The sequence below is a fragment of the Myotis lucifugus genome, unplaced genomic scaffold, assembly GCF_000147115.1.
Source record: "Myotis lucifugus unplaced genomic scaffold, Myoluc2.0 scaffold_1, whole genome shotgun sequence".
Classification (NCBI taxonomy): domain Eukaryota; kingdom Metazoa; phylum Chordata; class Mammalia; order Chiroptera; family Vespertilionidae; genus Myotis; species Myotis lucifugus.
The window spans coordinates 30239939-30253984 of record NW_005871049.1 but is presented as its reverse complement, the minus strand read 5'-3'; the positions used below and the strand labels follow the sequence as shown (position 1 = coordinate 30253984).

Here is a 14046-nt window from a genome sequence, read left to right as displayed (position 1 = left end):
TTGCCGCCTGGCCTGCGCCCGAGACCTCCCACCCTCTGATCACCATGGAGATCCGCACATGCCAGCCAGCAACCCCAGCCCCAGTGAGGTCCAGAGGTTGCTGCCTGGCCTGCGCCCAGGCCCTCCCACCCTCCGATCGCCAAGGAGATCACTCCGTGCAGCGGGGGGGCCTGTACCCAGCAGCCCCAAGGCCCACCACCTTGGTGCTGGGGCTGCTGGGGCCCTGAATCAGCCAGTAGGCAGTGCTGTACGCCTGGCAGAGGGCCCCTGGACCCCGGACCCTGCGCCCGGGCACTCCCACCCTCCGATCACCATGGGGATCCGCGCAGGCCAGCCGGCAACCCCAGCCCCAGTGGGGTCCGGGGTTGCTGCCTGGCCTGTGCCCGGGCCCTCTCACCCTCCGATCGCCAAGGGGATCACTCCGCGCAGGCCAGCCGGGCCCTCCCGCCCTCTGATGCCAATAACGATCACCAGCTGGGGGGTGGGGGAAGGCGGCCTTTGCCCACCCCCTAGCTCTTACCTGCCGCCTGGGTTGCCGATCACCATTTTTCAGTACTTCCCCTTTCACCTCCCGTATGCAAATTAGCCGCCATTTTTGTTTGCGGTTAACGGCCATCTTAGTTGTCAGTTGATTTGCATAAGGATATGCTCATTAGCCAATGGGAAGGGTAGCGGTCGTACGCTAATTACCATGTTTCTCTTTTATTAGTGTAGATGGTTGCCTTATAACTGGTGATTTTTTTGTCATTTTAAATTCTTACTTTTGAGTAGGTCATACCTGCACGAGCTCAAAATTGAGAAGGTACAGGAGAAAATGGAGTGAAATGTCACCTCCCTCCCACTCCGTTCCTGGGCTGCTCAGTGCCTTCCCCAGGGGCCTCTCCTCCATGGCAAGTGTTCTGTATCCTATAGATACATTCTATGCACATTGTTGTTATCAGTAGGATTTAGGAAACTTCGATCCAAAGGTGCCCACACCCGTCATCACTGCAATGCCTGGTGCTTAGGAATCTCCTCCCGTAGGCACCCTCTTTTCACAGATTAGTCACTTATTTCCTTTTACTTGAGAAATAAGCCTGAATCACATGCTCATTAGTACTAATGAATAATGACTTAATTGATGCCTTATTTGCATCTAATCATATAAAGGTCTTCAGCACATGCATTAATTTGAGATTGACACGTTTGAGGGATTATAACCATTTGTTCTTTTGAAGAATTCAATCATAGTCATTATTTTTGGAATTCTGTAGTTAGAAGAGAAAAAAAAGTACTCCTGAGGAATGATGAATACCATTAGCATTTAGAGAAATTAATATTGAGAATACATATGTTTTTAATATTTTCCCAAATTTTATTAGGTGGGTCTTATTTGACAATCAATTGTACAAGCCAGAAAAGCTTAACTAGAATATTTGTGAATTAATCTTTTATTTGAGTGACAGAAAAGCCAATAGCATTGACCTAAACAAACAAAAATATATGTGAATGCATACTATATAAAAATAAAACTCTGTGTACATTTTAATATAATGGAACAGCCCAGAGGAAGGCCTGACTTTAAGGGCAGCTCTATCAAGAGATTCATGATACTTTTCTCTAGGCTCTGCTCTCTGTGTAAGCAGCTTTGTTTCAGGGTGGCTGCTCTCATAGACGCAATGGTGCGGGTCCCTCCTACAACTGCTCGGTCCATGCCACTTAGGAAAGAGAGCATCTGTTCTGGTCCTATTAGAGGAGAAAGAGAAAACACTTTTACAAAGGCGCCAGGCAAATATATCCTTGTGTGTCGCTGGCCTGAGCTGGGTCATGTAACCACATTTTCATCAATGAATTAATGGGATGATATTAGGGTGGGCTGTCGAGGAGAGAAATCCAATGATTGATGTGAAGCCCAAAGGGTCACCTCTGAGTCCATCTACCTGAAAAGAAAGGCTGAGAATAGGAGAGGAGGGAATTCCAAAGAAACATGTAGTTGGTATCAAAAGGGGACGATAGAAATGGCTGATGCCCAGGGAACAAACATCCACAACAAAACTACACACAGAAGTTAGAAGCTATTATTGTTAAGGTAAAATTCATAAGTATATCTAACAAGCGTCCTGAGAAGTGGTTAAAAAAATAGCCTTTCATACAATTTCTAAAGCTAAGTCTATTTTCTGTTTTGTATATATAGGAAAAAATGTTATTTTAATAACATTGGGCAGCCTAAGAGACCTCACCAGGGAACTTTTACAAATAGGTTCCTTTATTGACTTAGGAAAAATTTAGCAATGAAATTCAAGTACATGAAAGGTTATTTAAAAGGCTGGTGGCCAGCTGTTCTCAATTTCTGCAGAGGATGCCATCAGGGACCTGTGTTGAGATTGGAACACAAAGAGTTTATAGTTCATGTAAGTGGCAAAAGTTCAGAAATAGCAAAAGTAAAAGCAATGAATCGCTGAAGGAGTGATTAGTAAAAGTTTATTGTCCACACGTGAAAAAGACAGTTTTCAAACCAGGAGCACTCAAACCAAAACATGGAATGAGGCTCCAGTGTATATTTTTGTAAAACAGCTTATGTGGTGAGACAGCAGTGACTGATTATTCTTCACACTGATTGGTTACGATGTTATAATTCTCAGTTGTTATCTCATATCAACTTCAGGAAACAGTTCACGTTTTGCTTATGATTCCCAGAGAAATAAGCAAGAAATGGCCCAGGTTAGTCTGGCAAAATAAGCTACATTAAGTTTTATTTGTATGATTCAACTGGTTTTATCTTCTCAGGGGATTTTCAAGACTGATATTTATCTTTTTTTTATTTTTAATATCAGAATTTCCTGTTAGTGGAGTCATTAAGTCCAAGGATGCATTGAAAAAGAAGATTCTAGAATTTACTCTGGAGGCCTCTATGAAATAAAATGATTCTGGATTTATTTTTACTAATATGATTCAAAGAAATTCTGCTTAAAGGATAAATTGGGCAACTTTTTAATAAATATTTAATAAACATTTACTTTTTACGGTTGGATTTTAAGCTTGAAAACATCAGCCTGGGATAGACTGAAATAAGACAAATCCTTTTGCAAGTAGAATCAAATCTCCAATTCCTTTTTCGGAATACAAAATAAGCCAAATGGGAGTGATTATTTTTAGAGATTACAGCAAATGTCTTAAAATATTAGCTTAAAATTTTGTTTTAATTGCTACTTTTAAAACCAAATCTATTCAGCCTGTAAACCCCTTAGGTGCAAGATCTTTAAAACCTGGGAATAATTCATCCTATGAAATTAAGACCAGTAGTTTTTCTAATGGCATAAAATCAACCATTTTCCAGTCCTGTGCAATTTAAATCATATTAGCATACATTAGTCAAAATCAAAATTCAGTTCTGGTCAGGGAACTTGTATCAAGTAATTATTGGATATAACATTACTGTTAGTGCTCATAGCTATGCATGTGTCCCTTTAAGTAGCACACACTTCACAGGGAAAATGGAAACCAAAAATATAGCAAACTGGCAATCAAAAGTCCATTAGAGTCAATATTGTTTTCTTCCTTATAGCTTCATAATGGTTCCACATTTTGCCCATTGTATTCTGACTGCATAAATGGCACCCGACAGCCAACAATTTAATTTTTACCTCGTGAGAGTGAAGGCTCATAATGCCTTCAAGTAAATAATGCTTTTATATAACATTAGAAATCATAGGATATGGAAATAAAATCTTTGAATTACAATTTTTTTTTTGCATGTAGACATTGGGGAATGGACTTTTAGATTTCCAGAGTTCTTAACAAATGTTATTCCTCTTAAATGGATAATACATTCAGTATCAGTATAATTCACCTCTACGATTAAATAAATTATATTTTAAACAAAATAATCAATACTTGGTTTTGGATTTTAAGTCATGTAATTATGCAGGTTTTTGTGGTGGGGGGGGGGGTTGGTGGGGTCAGCATTGGAGCAAAGTTGTATGAAAAGAAAGTGATAGATTATTTTGCTAACTGATGTCTATCAAGAAAAAAAGTTTCCTTGAAAATAAAGATGCATACAGAATTATTTTACATGCTTAATTAAGGTAATAGGTGTCATGCATTTTAGATTCCGGAAGCCTGATAATCTAATTAGGCTTTCAAAGACTCATTACACTGAGAAGTCTAACCTAAGATAGCAGTTATTTCTACTCAAAGAAAAATAGGCCATATAGCTGGTTTGAGATTATTAAAATATCCTATGACTTACAAATGCACAATTTTAACAGAATTTGATACAAAATGATCAGAACAGTAAAAGCAACAGGACCTTATTTTTCTTCAAATGCTTTTTAAAATTTATTTATGTTAACAAACCCTACATTCTTTGCTTACTCTTGCCAGCCCTGCTTAAGTTTTATGTATCTTATGCTTTTCTTCACCTAGGGAATATAAATGTACAAATTCACCCATAAGCATTGCTATTATTTTGACTCTTAATATGCCAGTTGAATTTTAGAATTTCACCGGTGGAACATTTCTGCTGCACTCTTGCCAAATTGTGAAGGTTAGCTAAGAAACTGTACATCTCTCTATTTGCATCTGGGTGCCTTCTGTCACAACTGGGATTGCTTGTCTTCAAAACGGTACTGCATCTGTCTGTGTGAATTCCAATGTCCTCAAGGAAGCTAGTTTTCTAGAAGCAGGATGCCTCAGGAGAGCTCAATAATGTCATTACAGCTATCCCGAACCATGGGCATTCTTAACGATGGGCTATGACTCTGCAGAAGTCTTTTGTTTTGGTTGTCCTCGTTAATAAATGTCAGTCTGCTGCTACTCTGCAGAGCAGCATAATGCAGTCTGAGAAAGCTTGTCTGAAACTTATTTCCTCGCCTGTTAAGAAAACCTTAAATATCACAGTAGGATTGTGAATCCCTATTTTGAAAAATGACCTAACACAAGATGAAGATACATGCTTTATCTTCTTTTACAACTCTTCTGGGCATCTTGCATTGTAGAGTAGTATGTAAATGCAAAATAGAACTATGGCAGATGCAGAAATACAGTTTTATTTCCACAGGGCTCTGTTATGATACGGCTATTTCTCCTTAATTGTTACTTACTGGCATATTAAACTCTTTCACACGCCGTACTTGATTCACTTGTCTTGAGTACTCTATGAAATGTGTATTAACATATTATTCCCAACTTACATTCTTTGCAAACTGGCTTGATGGAAAGGTAAAGTGTCCAATTTAATACAAGCTGCAGAATCAAGGTTTCTAAGAAGAAATTATAAAATTCATCCACTATCACAATTATTTGCATATGTGGTCAATGTACCTTAACCCATTTCTTTAAATATGACAACTTTTAAAAATAAATTAGGTCTTTCTCCTATAACATTAAGTATCCCATATTCTTTATATATATATATTATTGATTTTTCTACAGAGAGGAAGGGAGAGGGATAGAGAGTTAGAAACATCGATGAGAGAGAAACATCGATCAGCTGCCTTCTGCACACTCCCCACTGGAGATGTGCCCGCAACCAAGGTACATGCCCTTGACCGGAATCAAACCAGGGACCCTTGAGTCCACAGGCCAATGCTCCATCCACTGAGCAAAACCGGTTAGGGCAAGTATCCCATATTCTTCCTCACACTTTGTCAACAGGTAACACAGCTCCCTGCTGTCTGAAGCAGCATGAGCAATTCAAAGGGATGTGAGACATCAAGGATTAGACATGATGGCCCATAAATTTCAGGAGAAATAACAGTGGACAAGGAGGAAAGAATGAGTGTAAAATTCTTCTTATACCTTTTTAAGTGTCTTACACTACATTGGGAAGAAAATAGTAAATAATTAAAATACAATGCAACTAAGAGAGTGACACATTCATGTTTACATGTAATACAGATAATTCCTTTGCACTTTGGAGAAAGAGTTTGGTGGAGATAGACCTGGAGATAGAGGGACCAGTTAGAAAGTAGTTGTAGTAATCAGGGTAGGAGCTGAAAGATGACTGTGGCAGAATAGGCAAGGAGACAGTGATTCCAACCTAAACTCCATTAAGAAAAAGGGGGAAAGAAAAATGTAAATCTAAAATTATCAATTTTATTTTTATTCATTCATTTTATTATTTTTTAAAGAAATACACTATTTTTCTATGTATTCATTTTTTTCTTTTCTTTCCAATTCACCAATGTTATCACTGTGCCCTTCACACTTCAGTTGTGCCATAAATTATCTTCCATTCTGAATTTTTTCACAGAATTCTTCATCTCCAAGACATAATTGAAACTTAGCTCTTACCACTGCTTCTCTTACAGGTTACTCTAAAGGCATTGGTTATTCTACTACTCTTCATAACCCAAGAGGCTTGGCCCTGCATTCTTCTGGTTATTCATCACTAGTTCCAAGTCGTTGCTCTTCTTCCCTTCATAGCCCTTCTAATACTGAAAGTCATACTTATGGCATTTCCATCCTTTACCTCCCTCATTTTCCTGCCATGGCAGCATTTGTCAAAGTTTGGGTTGCAAACCACTGATGGTCTCTGGCATTCTAACACGGGATCCCAAAGTTCAAGGCCAGGATGCACCACTTTTAAAGTTTATGAAACAACTAAATTGTATACATTAGCTTGACTGTTCAAATTTGGATTTTTCAACAATTAATGTGTAACTTATTGTTAGAGGAGGTACATGTCATATTATTAGAGATTGTTTGCTTGGGATATAATGGATATATTGCATTAGTTTCAGGTGTTCAACAAATATTTCAAGTATGCTTGTATTGTACAATGATACTAATTTCGGTTAACATACAGTTTTAATTTTTTTTTCTTGTGGTGAGAACTTTTAAGCTCTCTCTTAGTAAATTGCAAATATACAACACACTGCAGTTTCCATGCTGTACATTACTTACAGAACTTATTTACTTATAACTGGAAGTTTGTACTTTTTAACCATAATCATCCCTTTTGCCAACCTTCACCACCCACATTTATTTACTTAGATTCCACGTATACATAAGATCATATAGTATTTGTCTTTTCTGAATTATTTTACGTAGCATAATTCCTTCAGAGTACACCCACGTTGTCACAAATGGCAGGATTTCCTTTTTTAACAGAGTAACAGTCTGGTGTGTGTGTGTGTGTGTGTGTGTGTGTGTGTGTGTGTGTGTATTTCACAGTTTCTTCATTAATTCATTAATGGACACTTAAGTGTTTTCCTCATCTTGGCTATCAATAATAATAAAAGCGTAATATGCTAATTAGACTGGACATCCTTCCAGATGACCTTCCAGATGAAGCCAGGGCTGCGAGGGAAGCCCGGGTCTTGGGTGCCAGAGGGAAGCCAGTGCTGGCAGCCAGGGGAAGAAAGGCCTACTCTTGCACATTAATGTTGTGCATTGGGCCTCTAGTTATAAATAATACTGCTATAAACATGAGGGTGCCGATATCTTCTTAAGTTAATGTTTCCATATCCTTTGGGTAAATAACCAGAAGTGGAATTGCTGGGTCATATGGCAGTTCTATTTTTAATATTTTTGAAGAACTTCCATATTGCTTCCCATAGTGGTGGCACCAATTTACCATCCCACCAATGGTGCACAAGGGTTCCCTTTTTTCAACACCCTAAGACTTGTTATTTCTTGTCTTTTTGTTGGTAGTCATTCTAATAGGTGTGAGGTGATATCTCATTGTGGTTTTACTTTTTATTTTTCTGATGATTAGTGTCTTCTTTAGATAATTGTCTATTTGGATCTACCATTATTTAATCAAGTTGTTTTTGTTTTGCTTTCTATTGAGTTGTATGAGTTCTTTGTACATTTTGGAATATTAACCTCCTATCTGATATATGATGATTTGCAAATATTTTCTACTATTCAGTAGTTGCCTTTTCATTTTGTTGGTTTCCTTTGCTGTGCAGAATGTGTTTAGTTTGCTGTAGTATGACTTGTTGATTTTTGCTTTTCTTTCCTTTGCTATTGCTGTCAAATACAAAAAATCATTGCCAGGACAGATGTCAAGGATTTTTTTTTATATTTTCTTCTGGGAGTTTTACTGTTTCAAATCTTACATTCATGTCCTTAATCCATTCTTTTGTGCATGAAGTAAGATAGTGATTCAATTTAATTCTTTTGCATGTGGCTGTCAAGTTTTTTCAACATTATTTATTGAAAAGATCGTCCTTCTCCCTTTATAGAATCTCGATTTCTTTAACGTAAATTAATTGACCATATATGTATACACTTATTCCTGGGCTCATTAATCTGTTTCTTGTGTCTGTTTTTATGGCAATGCCATGTTGTTTTGATAGTTTATTGTTAATGTATAGAAATGCAACTTAATTTTTTACATTGATTATGTATCCTGAAGCTTTCCTGAAACCAGTTATTAGGTCTAACATTTTCTTGGTGGAGTCTTTAGGATTTTCTATATATAATGTGTCATTTACAATACATACAGTTTTACTTTCTTCCCATTTAGATGTCATTAATTTTCTTTTATGCCTAATTGCTCTGGCTGGAACTTTCAGCACTATTTTCCACTAAAGTGGTTCAAGTGGGCATCATTTCTTGTTCTTGAACTTAGAGGAAAAGTTTTCAGCTTTTTACCATTGAGTATGATGTTAGCTGTGGGCTTGTCATGTATAGCCTTTTTATGAGGTTCAATCTCTCTATAACCTCTCTGTTTATAGTTTTTATCACAAATGGATATTGAAGTTTATCAAGTGCTTTTTATGCTTCTAGAGATGTTTATTTTTTATCCTTCATTTGTTAGTGTGGTACATCATATTAATTGTGTATTTTGAACTATTCTAGCATCCCTGGAATTAACCCCACTTGATTATTGTGTAAGATGCTTTTAATATGTTGTTGAATTCAGTGTGCTAATTTTGTTGAGTGTTTTTGCATGTGTTTATCAAGGATAGTGACCTGTTATATTCTTTTCTTGTAGTGTCCTGTCTCTCTTTGGTATCAGGGTAATGCTGGCCTCATAAAAATAAGTTTAGAAGAGTGCCTTTCTCTAGTATATTGCAAAGAATTTGAGAAGGATTGGTATTTATTCTTCTTTATATGTTTGGAAAATTCACCAGTGAATCTGTTTGGACCTGGACTTTTGTTTGTTGGATAGTTTTTGATTATTGATTAAATTTTCATACTGGTTATCAATCTGTTTAAATTTTCTATTTCTTCTTGATTCAATCTTTGTAGGTTGTATGTTTCTAAGAATAGGTCCATTTCTTCAAGGTGACAATGTACAATTTATTGGCATACGATTGCTCTTATAATCTTTAATGATCTTTATATTTTTGTGGTATCAGTTATAACATCTCTTTAATTTCAGATTTTATTTCTTTGAGTCTTTTTTTTTCTTGGTTAGTCTATTAAGCTTGTTAATTTTTTTATCTGTTTAGTCTCATTTCCTTCCTTCTACTAAATTTAGATTTGTTTGTTCTGTTTTCTAATTTCTTGAAGTGTAAAGTTAGTTTACAACTGCTTTTGCTGCATTCCATGGTTTGGTCTGCTGTATTTCCATTTTCAGTTATTTCAAGGTATTTTTAAATTATTTTTCATCTCCAATTTTTATTGCAAACTTGAAATAATGGAAGTATATTGGTTAATCATATTATTACCAACTAGACTAAACAACTGTTAACATTTGGCCAATATTTACTTTATCAATTGATATATATTTTTTTCCTTTTTAATTTATTTATTATTGACAGTATTATAGATGTTTCCCATCCCCCTCCCCCTTTTTATCCTCTTCTACCCAGCCCCTGCCCCATCCCTGGCCTTCAACACACTAATGTCTGTGTCTATGGGCTATGCATACATATGTGCATATTTGTTCTCTGGTTAATCTCTTCCCATCCCTCAACCCTCTCCCCTCTGAGATCTTTCAGTCTGTTCCATGGATCCTTATCTCTGAACCTGTTTTGTTTGTCAGTTTATTTTGTTCATTAGATTCCACATATAAGTGAGATCATGTGATGTTTGTCTTTCTCTGATTGGCTTATTTTGCTTACTATAATCATCTCCAGATCCACCCATGCTGTCACAAAGGGTAAGAGATCCTTCTTTTTTACAGCTGAATAGTATTCCACCATAGTATTATGGTGTAAATGTACCACAGCTTTTTGATCCGTTCACCTACCCGGTGGGCACTTGGGCTGTTTCCATATCTTAGGTATTGTAAATTGTGCTGCTATGAACATAGCGGTGCATACATTCTTCCTTATTGGTGTTTCAGGATTCTTTAGGATATATTCCCAGAAGTGGGATCACAGGGTTAAAAGGCAGTTCCATTTTTAATTTTTTGAGGTAACTCCATACTGTTTTCCACTATGATTGCACCAGTCTGCATTCCCACCAGCAGTGTACTAGGGTTTCCTTTGATCATTTTAGTAGCATGTTGTTTAATCAACATATATTTGTGAATTTTTTAGTTTTCTTATTGTAATTTATTTCTAGTTCATACCAATGTGGTTAGAAAGATGCTTGGTATGATTTCAGTTTTTTAAAATTTATTAATACTTTTTTGTGGCCTGCAGAATTTTCCCAGTGTGCTTGAGAAGAACATACATTAACTTGCTTTTGAATGGAATGCTTTTTATATGTCTTTTTAAGTCCACCTGGTATAACATGTTGTGTAAGGCCAATGTTTTATTGATTATCTGTCTGGATAATCTATGAATTGATTAGAGTGGGTAATTAAAGTATCAGTATTTTTGTATTGCTGTGTACTTCTCCCTTTAGGTTTGTTAATATTTGCTTTATATATTTAGGTGCTCCTTTGTTAGGGTAATAAATATTTGCCAATGTTATATCTTCTTGTTGGACTTCATCATTTTTGAAGACCTTCTTTCTCTTATTAGAATTTTTGTCCTAAAGTATATTTTGATTGGTGTAAGTATAGCTACCCCAGCTCTTTTGGCTTCCATTTGCATGGAACAACTTTTTTCATCCCTTCACTTTTAGTTTGTCTGTGTCTTTACATCTGGAATGAGTGTCTTATAGGCAGCATATAGACTACTTTTGGGTTTTTGTTCATTTTTTTTTATCTATTCAGTCCCATAAGCTTTTTTAAAATTCTTTTTCCTTTGCTGCTGATTGGTCACATTCTTCTGCTTCATGTAGTCTTCTGTTGAACCCCTACTTGTATTTTTTGGTTCAGTTACTAGATTCTTCAGCTCTGTGAATTCTATTTGGTACTTGCTTATGTTCCCTATGTCTTTGTTGAATTTATCACCATGTTCATTCATTCTTTCAAATTTAGTAAGCAGTTTAGTGACCATTATTTTGAACTCTTGATCAAGTATATCACTGATATATCTATACTAATAATAGACAAATATGTAAATTGACTGTCCCTCCATGACGCCCACAGCCAATTAGGAGTGGGTATGCAAATTAACCCGACAAAGATGGCGGGCCTGTAGGCAGTGCACACGCGCACAGGCGCCAAGCAGCCGGGGGTGGGGTGGGCCACAGATGTCCCCGGGACCCACCTGCTCCGAGCCTGTGGCCAGTGTGTGTGCCGGCGCCGAGCGTCCTGGGTCCCGGGGACACCACTGGAGGTCCGGTCCTGTGGTGGCTGGAGTTCCCAGTCCTTTTGGTTTTTGCAGTCCCTGGACTGGAAGCAGAAACCAAGAGTGCCGGGAGCACCAGGAATTCTGGGAATTGTAGTTCTGGTGGCAGACATGTTGTGGGATCTCTAGACACTAGAGCAAAGTGAGCCTGGAGCAAGTTACTGTTGTGGGTGGGGGATGGATGGAAAGCAAAGGTGAGAGACATAAGTAAAGTCATAGTGTCGAAGAAAAATTAAAAGGAAGATATCCTTCAACTTCTAGGAAATCTCCACCAATGGAGTAAAGAAAAAAAAAAGACCTCTATTATTCTGTGAACACCAAACTAAACTGGGTTGGGGTCTCAGACAATTCGCTCATATGATTGCAAAGACAGACAGAAACTCCCGGATTGGAGAAGGCACCCCTGAGGGCTCCCAGATTGGAGAGAGTGCAGGTTGAGCTGAGGGACCCACCCCCTGTGCATGAATTTCGTGCACCAGGCCCCTAGTCTATAATAATAAAAGCATAATATGCTAATTAGACTGGAAGACCTTCCAGATGAAGCCGAGGCTGCGAGGGAAGCCCGGAGCCCAGGTGCCAGAGGGAAGCTGGTGCCAGCAGCCGGGTGAAGGAAGGCCTACTCTTGCACGATTTCATGCATTGGGCCTCTAGTGTGTTAATAAGATCTTTATCTGAGGTTTTATATTGCTATTGCATTTGAAACCTTTTACTTGACTGCTTCACTTTCCTTCAGTGTCTATGTTAGATTCCATGCATTAGATAAAACAGCTGCCTCTCCCAGTCTTGCAGGGGTGGCCTCATGTAGGAGATGAAACATACTGTTCAATCATGCCCTCGCTCTTGGTTGTCTCTCAAACCTTTGTAATTGTCCAAGCGTCCTACTTTGTTCTTTGCAGCTCCCAGTAGTTGAGGGTGTGCCAAGACCTGCCATTTACCGAAAGAGAGAGCCGTAGTCAGTACCTAGTTTCAGGCTGTTTGGAACCAGACCTGCAGGTGGATGTTTTGAAAGCATGCAGAAATACCTTTTCCAATGGAGGACTTGGAGATGGGCATTTCTATGTGCTTCCTCTGCACTGAGCCCTGGGGTAAGAGCCAGGAAAGAACCGTTTCTTGGTTTGCTACGGTCTCATTCAACCTGTGAGCAGAAGCACTGCTGGCCACCAGAAACAGGCCACCATGGGATGTGTTCTCTAAGCAGCAGCTACAAAAGCTTGGATGCCACATTTGTACACAAGCTCCTTTCTCAGAGACACCGGCAATCTGGTGAGGCAGAGGGAGAGCTGTGCTGGAGCCCAGTGGCTTTCTTTCCTGGTGTCTGGAGAAGACTGTATCAGCCCCAGATGTGTTTAATTAGAAGCCTCCCCCCAGGCTGCTGTGATGAAGATAAGCTAATAGGCTCCTTTCACAGAAAGACTGGGTGTTTCAGTCTGCTGCCTCTTCACTGTGCCCTGGGGTGTAATCATTTAAGAACTGTTCTCCATTGGTTATAGTCCCATGGGACCCTCCATCAGCAGAGCCACACAATCAAGGGATGTCACCTGGGCAGCGGCCATAACACTCAGACCACCAGATGTGTGCATAAGCTCATTTTTAGAGGATGCTCACAGCCTGGTGCATGGCCAAGGGAGAGCGTAAAGGAGACACCTGCCAGCCTCCAGTCTTCTGGAGAGCGTTTCTGTAGGTCCCCAGAGGTGTGTTAAATTACATGTCCGCCCCTCCGGCTGAAGCTCGAAAACAAGCAAATGGGCCTCTTTCACGGAAAAATGGCACTTTTCATTGGGCTGCCTCTACTTGTCCCTGGGATACAGTCAAGTACGTCTGCATAAACTCTTTCTCAGTTCACCATGGCCTTGCGAAATTTGTGGTCAAAAAATCCATTGGCCTTAAAGTTAGCTGTTTGGGGAGCTTGTCTCTCAGGTGCAGGTCCTAAATGTTGGGATGCCAGCTATGGGCTCAAACCCTTTACACCTCAGGGAGAAATTTGGAATTGTGAGTTTCTCTGGATTGCGGATTGCCCCACTAGGGGTGGAGTTTATGGTAATGTTGTGTCTCAGCCTCTCCGACCCACATCAATGAGTTTTTCTTATTTGCCTTATGTGTGGGAGTCACTCAGCTGTGTTTTGGGTGTTGTTTTTTCAGAGAAAATTGGGATATTCCTTTCCCCACTGAGTGCTGGAGTCCTTACAATACCTAGAGAAAAACAATTTGCTGAGACTCGCACAGGAGGAAGAGTGATTTTTATTTGTGTGTAATTATATCCCTGGGTTTCCAGAGTCCCATTTCCCTTAATCCAGTCCTGGAAGAAGTGTAGCTGGAGTTTCAGTAGAGCTAAAAGCAAAGCCAGTGACCAGAGTTTCTGTTCCATGTTGCAGCCGGGTCCAGTTCAGCATCATGCTGATTACATCCATTAATCCATTGTGAGGGTGCAGGGGAGCCGAGAGAGTGTGCTCCCTGAAACAAGAGTCCAGGGGATTAAATATCT

General features: G+C 38.9%; 1 protein-coding gene across 1 annotated transcript in view; it reads right to left on the bottom strand.

Annotated features, from left to right (window-relative positions):
- Window positions 1-14046, bottom strand: part of LOC102417016 (germinal-center associated nuclear protein-like) — a 179977-nt gene that overhangs the window by 127839 nt on the left and 38092 nt on the right. The window contains 1 exon segment of the mRNA XM_023752984.1: window positions 1560-1725. Within this exon segment, the coding sequence (XP_023608752.1) occupies window positions 1560-1725 (166 nt within the window).